General features: G+C 40.2%; 2 protein-coding genes and 1 long non-coding RNA gene across 6 annotated transcripts in view; 1 reads left to right on the top strand and 2 right to left on the bottom strand.

The window, feature by feature from the left end:
* LOC147323326 (uncharacterized) overlaps positions 1-1,546 on the top strand; it is a 7,653-nt gene extending 6,107 nt beyond the window's left edge. The window contains exons 2-3 of the long non-coding RNA XR_015130735.1: positions 706-801; positions 917-1,546. This is a non-coding gene — a long non-coding RNA (uncharacterized LOC147323326). The remainder of the gene's footprint in view (positions 1-705; positions 802-916) is intronic.
* atxn7l3b (ataxin 7 like 3b) overlaps positions 1-5,590 on the bottom strand; it is an 8,668-nt gene extending 3,078 nt beyond the window's left edge. The window contains exons 1-7 of one of the 4 annotated variants that reach the window (XM_086303622.1): positions 5,467-5,590; positions 2,650-2,698; positions 2,441-2,564; positions 2,172-2,304; positions 1,865-2,036; positions 152-252; positions 27-49 (exon numbers count right to left, since the gene is read on the bottom strand). In XM_086303622.1, the coding sequence (XP_086159748.1) occupies positions 27-49; positions 152-252; positions 1,865-2,036; positions 2,172-2,304; positions 2,441-2,491 (480 nt within the window). In that variant the 5' untranslated portion in view covers positions 2,492-2,564; positions 2,650-2,698; positions 5,467-5,590. Of the gene's footprint in view, positions 1-26; positions 50-151; positions 253-1,864; positions 2,037-2,171; positions 2,305-2,440; positions 2,565-2,649; positions 2,699-2,842; positions 3,250-3,317; positions 3,445-5,466 lie in introns of those variants that run through there. The other 3 variants (XM_086303619.1, XM_086303621.1, XM_086303620.1) reach the window with 3 other exon arrangements.
* LOC147323324 (nucleolar transcription factor 1-like) lies at positions 4,918-12,950 on the bottom strand. Its single transcript, XM_086303618.1, has 15 exons — positions 12,686-12,950; positions 12,398-12,573; positions 12,138-12,215; positions 8,525-8,680; positions 8,368-8,432; positions 8,150-8,257; positions 7,516-7,654; positions 7,347-7,388; positions 7,189-7,257; positions 6,663-6,718; positions 6,375-6,564; positions 6,245-6,292; positions 6,096-6,167; positions 5,744-5,812; positions 4,918-5,647 (listed from the first exon to the last, which is right to left on the bottom strand). The coding sequence occupies exons 1-15, from the start codon at positions 12,717-12,719 to the stop codon at positions 5,597-5,599; spliced, it is 1,353 nt and encodes a 450-aa protein (XP_086159744.1). The 5' UTR covers positions 12,720-12,950; the 3' UTR covers positions 4,918-5,596.

The raw sequence follows: 12,950 nt of genomic DNA, 5'->3' as shown, positions 1-12,950 counted from the left end.
TAAGGTTTGATGAAAAAAAAAAGTACCTTATCAGATTTCCTTTTCTTGGCTGTAAAAGAAAGATTTGTTTTAGAGATTTAACTCAGAGTTAACAAATATTAGTCACATTTAAATTTCACGCATGCGCAGCCCAAGACTACGAGAGCGTCACCTTTCTTTTCTGCCCCATAAGACCAGTCGTTATCATTGACGTCATCATTATCCTCTTGGTCACTCTCTGACTTGTTGTTGGTGTTGTTACCAGTGACTATTCTGTAAAAGAGGAACAAGCAAGGTATTGCGCGCGCGCGCACACACACACACACACACACACACACACACACACACACACACACACACACACACACACACACGGAGTGAGTCAGCATTATTCACTGCAAATAACAGTTTGATTATGAAACAAACCGACTTCAGGCTGAAACTGATTTTTTTTGTTTTCTTGTTTCTGGAGTTCATAAGATTATCATTATTCACTATGCTGCAGGCAGCATAACGCCTGCAGCATATTTAGCTTATATAGAATACTGTGCAAAAGTCTTGAGCCCCCCCTTTCCATTTATGTTTATTTTGCTAGGAAGATGAGGGATAGGTGCGGTGATTTAATGAAACATGGAAACAGAGTATATAAGGTATATATAGAGAATATGGGCAATTCTAATGAGTTTCAAGTTTATGATATGCCTTTTTGTTCTGTTCTCTCTCAAGATGATCGCACACTGCCTCGACATTGAGGTCCTGGCTCTGGGAAGGCCAATCCATGACTTACCGGTATGGTGTTCCGTTGTGTGTTTTTATATCCGGGTATGCTTTACCTGCACTAGCAGTGTGATTGGGATCATTGGCTTGCTGTTGCCAATTATTTTCCAGATATTATTGCATAATGAATCAATATCTGGGGTTTTTTTTTTCCCCACAGTGGTGACAGGGCCTCCAATGTGTTTCACAGATGGCTGTAGAAACTCACTGCTGTGCCTCTTTCCTGACCTCCACAGCGCATACTCACAATTTCACTTATGTATATATTACTCCATCAGACGTGTTTCAGTGGATTTTCAGTCCAGTTCTTGTGTAATTTTGCATGTCTCAGCCTTTCCTCTCTGTTTCCCTTCATTAAGAATGTCTTCTTGACAGACAGCCTTCCTCTGAGTTCATTTCTGAAGAGGCTTGGATGAACAGGTCCTGTTTCATCTCTTTGGTGTACATAGTTTTTTTTTTTTTAAAGGTCTGCCACTACTTCTTTTGTCCTCCACTTGTCCAGTTTCTTTGACACAATGCACATCACCCCAAGATATCCCAAGTTTTTGGATAATAGCGCTGTGGGAATCACTGTGTTTGTGCCAAAAAAATAAATAAATTTTGGTTTGTCAAACTGTGTTTTCTTTGGTGTTTTTGTAGATTCAAAAAGTAAAACTGGAACAAACTGCAAATTGTTGTTACAGGTTCCCGGTTGCAAAAAGTAAGAAATTAAAATTAGTTCATTGCCAAGTTGTCTTTTATGTGTAGACAACACTGGTTCTGTCCTTGAGTTCGGCACCTTTTATATGCTTGAATGATTCACAGGTCAGTGTTAAGTAACTTAGCAAACAAAACTAACATTCCTTTAAAAATGGTCTAGTTAAAGCAGCCAATGTACAAAGAAAACCTTTGAAAGACCTTCAGAAAGCCTGGAGTTTCAAATATATGAACCATCTCTCAAAACCACTTAAAAAAATGCCAAGAACATGTGGCTCCTTGGAAGCCATAGTCAAACACCTTGGTTTTCAGATTCATAAGACAACACGGTGAAAACATTTGAGATTACCACAGCCTCTACTCACACAGAGTCTCAAATCAGCTGTGTTGGCTGCTTTTTTAATGCCCATACCTGCGGTTGGCTATACGGCTGCTGTTACGTCCCATCCCCAGACATTTCTCCAGGTGTGGAGCAAAGCGTGAGGCAGCAATACTCCGGCTACAGTTGGGACATACACACTCCTTGTTTTTCCACTGGTTGTACACTTGGCCAAACACATCCAGTCCTGGCTGGTCCACAATTTCTGGAAGTCGAAATAAAGTCATTTGATTTATACGTTAATTATTCTCTGGTGTACACTGGCTGATATTGAAGAAACAACTCAGCTTTACTTGGCTGAAGAAGAAAAGAAAGAAAAAAGAAAAAAGTCTGTGCTCACCGAAGTCCCTCATACTTTCTTGGTCCGTGTCATCCAGGAAAAAATAGCCCTGCTTTACTGCCCGGTGGACCTCAAAGCAAAGTCCCAGGCAAGCATCCTCCACTAGGTCAGACAGGATGTCCTGAGCTAGGGCCTGGCAGGGAAGAGAAAGACACACAGTGTTGCCTGATTGCTTTATTGTGTTTTTGTTCTGAAGCAATTCAGCCACACGTGTCTGCAGATACAATGTGCATTTCCAAGTCTACCAGAAGGCTTCCACGCCATTGTACCTCCAGCTTGCTGTTGTCCAGGCTGGACACTGAAACCTCCTCCATTTTCATTTGCCAGAACTACCAGATGAGCAGACACTGCTGTGGTCATGCTGTAGCTCAGCAAGCATTGGCCAAAACAGGGCTGCAGCGGGAGGGATACACAAGTAAGCAACACGGTGGCAAACAATGAATGCAAATCAGTCTGTGGGTGAGATGCGTGGACTTACAACTGCACGTTGAACACTGCCAGGGAGTCACTTCCCAACGTTTTAAAACCTGGGGAAAAATGACATTAACTTGGCGTTGGTGGGTGTTTTTCCCCTTTTAAGCACTGCAACAACTCAAAAAACCAAACAAACAAACAACAACAACAGACGAAAGAAGGAAAACGTGACGCTACAGCGGTGCTCCGAGTATTACCGTGTAACGAAAGTAGCTTAGCCCTAACCTTGGAGAAGAAAACAAAGAGCTTGGCTGTGAATGGGCTGCTTGCGAGATGAATTGAAAATGCCAAGAGGTTAAAGGAGAGGCGGTATCGTACTCACGACCCCCCTCAACAGCACAACTACACAACACGCACAGCTACTAGCCAAACATGCTAATCCTGTCACATTAATTAGAAGCTATGCAACACATTTAGTTGTGACTGGCTGTGTTATTTTATTATGTTGCTGTTTTTTTCTTCGACGCTGGAGAAACAGAGTAACAACGAGGCTCTTCCCCGAACCCCGACACCGCTGCTGCACTGCGGCTGTGCGCCTTTCAACTCCCCGTACAAACACCCAGCAAGGGTGGGAGTGAAGGGACAAAGCGACGCCCCAACCCTCACATAAAGCTCACCGACGGATAATAAAGCAGCCTCAACCCAAATCCCCTATTAATTGTGTTTATTTACCTGTTTCGGCAGGCACCCATCTTTACATCAGAGATCAGGCAGGAGCAATCGATCGCTACACGAGTTCCCACCAGCGATTGCTTCTTCTGCTCTTCTAAACCAACTCCAACAGAGTAGTGATGGGATTTCCGACTCTTTTTAGAGAACCGGCTCTTTCGCCTAAACTCACTAAAAAGAGCCGGCTCTTCAAGTTTATTTGTTGCTTTAATTAATTTATTATTAACAATAATATTAAATTATGCACAAAATGAATTACTAATGCAAAAAAAGTGGTTTATTTATATATGTTTATATAAAAATATATGTAGTGGCCTCTAGAGACAAAGCACATACAAATTCCAAAGCAGGTACAAATTCCAAAACACATTTCTAGCGTTAACTGAACTTCCAAGACAGAGCTACCATAGATCACTTAAATTACACAATTGAAAGCATATGTGTATTTGTGTATTTATACACAAACACTGATATATATTCAAATAATTTAAAAAAAAAAGATTGTTTACCTGAAGTGGAAAAAAGTGTGAGAGAGAGGGTCAGAGAAAGAAAAAGAAAAAAAAACAACCCACGGCTCGCATCCTGCACGTCAAAGATCCGGCTCTAAGAGCCATTTCGTTCGCGACACATCACTACAACCGAGTGTTTACCTCCCAGGGCAGCATGTGACTGTGTTTCCCCCACGCAGCTTACCAAAGAGCTACACTGTGCCTTTATTTCACTTTTTCCCCCACCACCCCTCCTAGTTTTTGCCCGGTTATTTGAATTTTACAGCCAAGATTAAACAAATCTTTAGGCAGACTTACAGCATTTATCGCAAAAACACGTGGGACGTAATAAAAAAAAAAAGGCCATCAAAAATCCAGAAAATCACACCATTTTATCTCAAATAGGTGTCTACTGATAATAAACCTCCCAGTCATGTTTGATAACAAGATGAACCTTCTTAACTGGGACGTCCCCCCCTTTTTTCTTTAATAGTCAAATGAAGATAAGCCTGTTTTCATTTTAGTAAGAAATACCTTTTGTCCTTTTTTTGCTAGTTATTTTTCCCCATTTCATACCAACCTATGGATCCATCCCGACTGAAATCCAAAGATTGTTACCAGACAGTATAATTGCTGGATTAACAGGATACAGGCAAATACAGACTATCAAGAACATACTACTACTACTACTACTACTAATAATAATAATAATAATAATAATAATAATCTTCAGCTTCCATTTATTCTTATTTTATTAACTTTGCAAATATAATTGTCTGTTTTGGTCCCACATTTCTTTTGTAGGGATCTAGCCACCCTAATTCACAATGGCTTCTCTATGAAACCACATGACACACACACGTATCATCACATTACAAAAATAGCTAAATATAGGTGCTGTCAGTATATTTATCTTTCTTTCAGCACCACCTCTGTGTGCAGCATAAACAGCATTCAAATGGACTATAAAACAGACCAGAAATTACAGGAGACACAGATTTGAGACTCTGAATCCTGAATTCAAACCTGCAGGAAAAATCAGTATGTAACTGCAAAAAAGGTGGAAGTAGTACCAGAACTTCCACGGGTGAAGAAAAAAAAAAAAAAGCTAGTGAAACGATTTAAGCTGTTTTTAATCAGACTATACATTTAGAGACACAAGGCAGCTCAGTGGCCCAGTGGTTGGCACAGTACATCACAACATGAATGTTTAGGCTCGACTCCTCCGTGGTCAGCAAGAATCACCTCCAGATTTCTCCCACAGTCCAAAGACACACATGGTAGGCGAACTAGTGATTTTAAACTGGCAGTCGGCGTGAATACATCTGTATTAGCCCCATCACAGACAGGCAACATTCCCAAATGAAATTTATGGATCGACGATATGCACGGCGTTTTTACTCCCCAGTGTTCACTGAGAGTAAAGTTAAATAATTGGACACGTAAGTGCCAGGAGGCATTGCCAAGAAGGCTGCAAACTGGCAAAACTTCCTTCTGTAAGGAATCTGAAAACACCCCAGTGTGTTTTGTGTGTTTCATCATTTGAATGCATTAACTTGCAAAAAATGATTCACAACACAACAGACAGATTAAAATTCCAAGCATCGCTGCAGCGTCCATGTAAATATAAACCATCTTGCTTCAGTGTGGAAGTCAGAACAAACCCTTAGACGGTGAAGAATGTGAGGTTGTGAGGTTTTTGTCACCCACTCGAGGGCTTTTCCCTCTCTTCAAATTCAGAACAGCATCTGAATTTTCTGCATTTGGTTTTTCAGCTGTCCATCTCATCACCAATTAATACATGTCAAACATTATATCATCTTCTTCCTCCTCGTCGTCATCATCCTGCAGATTAACGGGGGACATTTCATATTTAGATGGACTGAATCATTTTTAATAACAAGGAACATGAAGGAAAAAAGGGTCTAATATTTCACAAACCTCATCAAAGTCCAGTATGTTGTCGTCTTCATCATCACTGCTGCTCTCGATGATTTCGTCTTCTGAGTCCTGCGTGACATACAAAAAAATTAGAAGAGTGCAGCTTAAAGAACATTTTCTTCATCATACAAATTATACTATTCCCATTATCACTTATTCTCATTCCCCCTGAATATACATTGCTATATTACATTGACTTCTCCGACATTTACCTGAAGCTCTTCAAGCATGATGTAAAAATGTGAGTCATAAGTAAACCCTGTGAATAACTTGACTGCATTCATATCACGAGCATGAACTTGAACATGTGGGTGTATTACTTGGCGTTTGCTGTATAAATATTCAGACTTACTGATGGCTGCTTCAAAAATAGTTCGTCCTTGTCAGAATATTTCGGTAAGGTGTCCTCAAGATATTTTAATTTCTGCAATAATGGATAGGAATGTTATTATATTAGAAAACAAAAGACAAAAACAGGAGACTGAATTTTGAGGTACTCACACGAGGGTTCTGTTTTTGATACTCATTCTGCTCATCTGGAGTCAGTGTCTTTAAAACAAAAGTGTGAAAATTTAAATACTAATTAAAACTTTAAAAAAAAAATGAAAATTATAAATAAATATTTTCCTACCTTAAACCACTCCTGCAGCTCGATGGAGTATTTCCTCAGCTTTTCATTTACTTTTAATTGGTACCGGGACTTGTCCTTTATGGAGAGTTCATGCCATTTTTTGTTGGCCGCAGCAAAGCGGTCTTTTGCATTTGGGATTTTTTCTTTTAGAATTTTCATCTGATCCTGGCAGAAAGCCACGTTGACAGACCTATAAAAATAAATAAAATTAAAAATTGTCTTTCAGGATTTCATTTGTCGAGTTAAAATTAATCCTTGAAGGTGAGTGAGTTTGACAACTATGCTCACATGGATGGCATCTTGGGCTCGCCGGGTATTTTCTCCTTGGTTTTCCTTTTGAAAATCTGCAGATTTATAACAAACGTGTTGATTTCAATGCCACGCAGTTAATACTTACATGAATGAAAAGAGAGCTCAGAAAACAGAAAGCTCTTAGAGGCAATTGCCAACAGATAGCTGAAAAGGTGACAAATTCCAAATTCCCCAAAAGTATCAAAGAAAAATGTTTGTTCTGTTAAATGAAAGTGGCAAAGTGTTGGCACCTTAACAGGACAATGTGTCATTCCTTCATTCTGGTAGTGGATTTGAACCATGAATATTCTTGCATCAGTGCTGAACACAGGACCAAGCCATACTCAGCTAGCTCTCCTGCCCCTTTGGTCTTTTGCTTTTTCTTCCCAGTGGAAAGGAACCAACACTTTTGCACATGTCTGTACATTTGTTATTATTTATAATAAAGAGCAAAGCATGAGGTCCAAACGCCCTTCCAGATTAAACGAATTTTCCATTTACTTGCAATGAACAGTCCTCTCACCTTACGCTTTGTAGGCAAACTGATCTTTGTTTTGCGGAGGACCTTGTTCCGCTTCTCCTCATCTAAACTCTGAAGATGAGAATACAACATAAAGTCAGCATTCACACAAAGCCCGTGAGATTTGTTAGCAATGCTGCACCTATGATCTTAGAACTTACCATTAGATACGTATGCAACTCACTTTCATACCGCATCTTCAGCTGAAATGAATGAACTACATGTTCAACTCTGCTTCAAGACATTATTAACATAACCCAACAAGATCACCTTGATTTCAAAACTTTGTTTTGCATCACAAAATAAAAAAAGTAATTTATGCTGCTATACCTCTTTGGAGCGTGTGTTGTAGGCTTTTCTCTCCTTTTCACTTAAATTTCGCCACCTCTGGGACCACTCTTTTATGTAGGCTCTTGTTGGGACACTCATACTACCAATCAGCTCTTTGCAGAATAAATTGTAGCCACTTCTACAGATATACACACAGAAAACAAACAAACATGCTCAGTAGCCTCTTCACAGAAGACTAGATGTGATTTTAAACTACATTAAATCAAAGTTAGCATTAAACACAGGCCGCACAATCACACAGGCAGTCAGAAATGCAGTTTTCCAGCATGTTTGTTCAAGAAACTCAACACTTAGAACACCAACAACAAAATATTGTCTTAAACTAATGCACCATTACTGTGCCCATGTATAATCTTTATTCTTAATACGCTAAACATACGCACTGAACACAAACATAAAATTTGAATAGAAAACCAGAGCTATGCAATACACCAATTTCTGGTATCAATACCAAGTAAATAAAGGGCCTGTGTTGCAGAAACAAATACACATATCAAAACTTAACCTATAAAAGACAGCTTATGTAATGGAGAGAACTGATTAAATGTGCCATAGGCTATAAATAAAATGAACATGACAGTTGCCAAGCCAAGTGTGTGTATGTATGGCTTACATAGGTGGCTTGACAGGCAGACCCTCAAAGTCCTCCTCTGACTCACTGGTGCTTTCAGGGACCACCTTCTTCCTTTTGCTCTTCTGAAGGGATTTGCCATATTTTTCCCTGAAAGACAAAAACATTTGTTTGGCTTTCCCCCCCCCTTCTTCTTGTACAGGCAGCCTACTGGGCCAATCCCACACATACACAGCTGGGAACGTATGTTTGTCTTTTACCTCAACTCCACCCTCTTATTCGTGAATTCTTTATATGCGTTCCTGTATTTCTCCAGATAAAATGCCTGAAAAAGTAAATAATTCATGACTTAAAATGTGAGCTTTTCTGACGATGGGAACAGGCAGTGTTGTAGTGACAGCTCCTGATATACTTTACCTTCTTTTTGTCGGGGAGCAGACTGAATTCTTTGCTTGCGATTTTCATCAAACCTGCACAGCTCATCCCTGGATTCTTCTTCTTAATCTTGGAAAAGACTTCCTTGTAATACCAGGTATTTACGGGCATGGGTCTCTTCGGGTACTCTGGATGGAGCTAATTTTTCGGAAATGTGAATACTCAGTAGAGGGCAAGTACAAGCAACAAAGGAATACACATTTAACGCTATGCACCTGACCAGCAGTGTGTAATCCATGTGGCCAAGGAGATACTGCCCAGAGCCATGGCATGTTCCAATGCTATAACAGTCAGCTGTTGTTCTGCAGTACACATACATGGCTTGCTGTGTAAACATTTCAAGCATAATCTTTTACTAGGTAAAAAATTAAATGGTACAAACGGTCTATTTGGCTGAAACAGTCTTTTTGGAACAGGAAGGGGACGTCCCCAAACTGTTCTTAAAAAGCTGGGACCATGAAATTGTGCAAATTGCTTTGGTATGCTAAAGCACTAAACTTTTCTGTCACTGAGATTAAGGGCCAGAGAACAACCCCACACTGAACGCCTAACCCAGACTCATCCATCAGATTGTCACACAGAGAAAAATGATTGCACTTGGTGGTGTGAGGCTTGGATGCAGCTGCTAAGCCATGGAAATGCACTCTTCAAAGCTCTCTACCCTCTTTTTTTGATCTAATCTGAATAAGAAGTTTGGAGATGTCTAGAGAGTGACTCTGCAAAAAAAAAAAAAAAATAATAATAGCGACAAAATTTCACAACTGCACTTGTTGCATGGGTGGCATCCTATCACAGAACCACACTGGAATTCACTGAGAGCTTTAAAGCAGCCCATTACTTTTGGATTTTGGTCCTGCGTAAGACTGAGGAGGCGCTTTTGATAAAAAAATTTTTTTTTTTTGTAAATAAAGCGATTCACATGACATTTAAAAGACAGCTTTCCACAGGCCATTTTTATTCACAAACTGGAGGTATAGAAATTGTTATGATTCTGTACCTACTAGAGATGGACCGATCCGATATTACGTATCGGTCCGATACTGACGTAAATTACTGGATCGGATATCGGAGAGAAATAAAAAATGTAATCCGATCCATTAAATATCAAAAAAGCACCTCACAAAACTTGCGACACAGCGTAACTCGGCTCATAACCGTAGCACGTCGGAGCAGTGTGCTCACGTGATAGAGCGGCTGTGTGTACCAGCATTTCATCTCCGAGGAAGTGATCCCAGAGAGAAGTAAAGCAAGTGTGTAAGTTCATCTCTAAATGTTTGTAAAGCATTCCCACGTTAAGCTTAACAACCGATATATGGAGCGACTTCCTCTTTTCTCTCCCTCCCTGTCCTGCTGCTATTAATCGTGAAACTGATTAATGATCAGCTGATCGGCTTTTCTGTCTCGAGTCCGTCTCTCTTGTTTGTTTTTGGCCCACTTTGCACCAGAAAGAGGAAACCAGCGGCTGAACAACAGCAGCACGTTTAAGTTTGATAAGCTGTTGTTAGAATTTATTTAATATTACTTTCTACACCAGGATCTTTTTCTATGTAGCTGACAGCTGGTAACTGTGTAGGGGCGGATCTAGCAAAGTTTAGCCAGGGGGGCCGATAGGGCATGAACAGGGAAAAGGGGGCACAAAGACATACTTTTCTTTCTTATTCTCATTTAAAATGTCTAGCTTTTAATAAATAATTATCCGAATCTTACACCCAGAGTTTTAATCTGATGTAAAATGTATATCAGTCCATTACTGTATATAGTAACTATTAAGTCTAATATACCCTAGTAAGCTATAGTACTTTTTCCTTTGGGAAGATACCATCTGTGCAGTGTGCAATTCTGTTGAAGAAAGATGTTGAATCTATTTAATTATTCTTGAAAAATAATCTATTTCTGTGCATTTTTTCCCCACACTGCATCAAATTAAAGTTGATTACGTCGAAAGCTAAATTGGCTAGTCATTCATATGTATATTAGGTTGTTACCTGGGAATTCTGGAGGGAGGGGAGTGGGGGTGTGTGATTGAGGGGGTGGGGGAGCTGCTAAAAGCTGTGAACTTCCTTTTGTGTTTCATCTTGATGCATTCTCAATCATCCAGGGAAATAAATCTCCAAAAGTCACCAACTTGGAGTGTTTCAGTTTGCCATCTTAGGGAGAATCAACACACATGGGTGTATGTCCTTTGTTGCTGAGATTTATTGATAAAAACAGTACAAAAAACCAACCATTTGTACACATATTTACAAATAATAATAAAAAGTGAGTGAGTACATTTCAACATTTTCAGCAATCACTCACAATCCTGGCACTGCCATGGTATCTGTAGTCTGCATTTACCACATGTGTATCTGTAGCAGTGAACACATCGCACAGTGGCATGATTGTTCTTGCATTTGTGTTTGACCTGACACATGGCTCTTTTTCCAGGACTAGGTGTGGAGGGTTGTGTCCAAAGCAACTGTTCTTTTCTTGCCTTCTTCGCAGCTACATGAGAGTGAGCCAACTCTCTTGCAAGCTCCACCAGGAAGTCCACCCGTCTTTCCTTCGTCCCGGTGCATGCTTGATACAGCACATGTGCATTCAGTGCTGCCATGTCGATCATGTTCGCTGCAATTTCCAGTGTGTGGGGATCATTTGTCACCAACTGCATCACGTGCTACAACCCTGGTCTACATATCACCGTTGATGAACAGCTTTTCCCATCAAAGACTCGGTGCTGTTTCCTGCAGTATATTGCAAGTAAACCTGACAAGTTTGGGATCAAGTTTTGGGTGGCTTGCGACCTAAAATCCAAGTACATTTGCAATGTCTTCCCATATCTTGGCAAGGACCCCAATCGTCCCACTGGGGAGAGACTTTCTGAAAATGTAGTAATGAGGCTGATGGAACCATTCCTAGACAAGGGCAGAAATGTTACCACGGACAATTTTTTCACATCGCTTTCACTTGCGCAAAAACTTCTTAGACGGTGTGTTGATTTCTCCCTAGGATGGCAAACTGAAACACTCCAAGTTGGTGACTTTTGGAGATTTATTTCCCTGGATGATTGAGAATGCATCAAGATGAAACATAAAAGGAAGTGCACAGCTTTTAGCAGCTCCACCACCCCCTCAATCACACACCCCCACTCCCCTCCCTCCAGAATTCCCAGGTAACAACCTAATATACATATGAATGACTACCCAATTTAGCTTCCACTTGGCTGAAGCTAAAGCTTAGCTAAAAGCCTACCGCTGGGAGTTTGCAACCCTATTAGTTAAGTTGCTTAATATTTCTACTAAGTACTCTTTAAAATACCAGAATAGGAAGGATGGAGTAGGTTTAAGGTCATTAGATTGATCAGTATTGCTGAACTATGAAATATTTTGGGTGCAGTGTATTTTTTTACATACAGGTATAACAGAATAGCATTACTGTTGTTGTTTATTTAAACTTGAGTATGAACTTATACAAAATGCAGCACGATATTAAAACAAAAACAGTTTTATTGATTAAAAAACACACTATATCGGATTCATATCGGTATCGGCAGATATCCAAATTTATGATATCGGTATCGGACTTAAAGTGGTATCGTGCCATCTCTAGTACCTACCTTTGCGTTATTGAGGGGATCAGAAAGGACACTTTCAGCTTCCACAATGAGCTCTGTGAGGTTGCGAACCTTCCGCATCTGAGAAACAACAAGGATATGTACAGTGTAAATCATATATTTGCTCAAGTCTGGCTCTTAGCAGTGAAACAGGCAATGCTGAAGTGAAACTGAAGATTTGAACATCTGCTAAAGAATAGTTAGGGATACTGAACTAGTAAATGCAAGCTAAGTTACTAAGTTAAAGTTAGAATTTGACCCACCTTCTGAATAACCTCTTTCCACTTTTGTTTGCATTCCTCCGGAGAAAAAGGAGGGAAGGCCACTTTCTCCCAGTCTAGAGTTCTCTCTCCATGGGTATAACTGAGCTCTTTCTTGTCATCCAGGATGTTGGCTTTCATTGCAGCGAGAAGTTTCTGGAGGTTTTTCTTGCACCATCCTGCACACGTACAGAAAGCACAGTCAACCACGACAAAGGATCCAACGGCCATTAACGAGATGTGAGCTTGCAAAGGCACTCTCATGCTGGGAAGAAAACTGCATATACCCACCAGACTCTTCTGCATTCTTTCCAGCGAGGCTCATGTTTCAAACAGAGCTTGTTTCATTCACACAAGTCCTTGGATGTACCGGCTGCACACAAACTACCCAGACATTTAAACTAAACCACGTTATTCTGCGTGGCAAAGTTAGCTAGTTCGCTAAGCTATCAGACTGATCTAGCTTAAGTTAAAAAGTTTTTACTTTACTGCTGCTGCTCACCCAACAGTACGAAACAAGGCGTAAAACACACGCTGCTCTGTTGGGCAGGAAGTA

Source organism: Aulonocara sp. 'chitande type north' Nkhata Bay, linkage group LG8 (genome assembly GCF_057382095.1).
Source record: "Aulonocara sp. 'chitande type north' Nkhata Bay isolate Kocher_YH1m ecotype deep benthic linkage group LG8, A_spYH_male_GT1.1, whole genome shotgun sequence".
NCBI classification, from domain to species: Eukaryota; Metazoa; Chordata; class Actinopteri; order Cichliformes; family Cichlidae; genus Aulonocara; species Aulonocara sp. 'chitande type north' Nkhata Bay.
The sequence above is the reverse complement of the archived record's forward strand: the minus strand, read 5'-3'. Positions and strand labels throughout refer to the sequence as shown.

Excerpts from the sequence above, each read along its gene's own strand:
- LOC147323324 (XM_086303618.1), bottom strand. The coding sequence starts at position 12,719 with ATGAGCCTCGCTGGAAAGAATGCAGAAGAGTCTG. Across the intron at positions 12,216-12,397 it reads GGAAAGAGGTTATTCAGAAG|ATGCGGAAGGTTCGCAACCT; the intron begins GTGGGTCAAATT and ends GTTGTTTCTCAG. Across the intron at positions 6,293-6,374 it reads AGCTGCAGGAGTGGTTTAAG|ACACTGACTCCAGATGAGCA; the intron begins GTAGGAAAATAT and ends TTTGTTTTAAAG.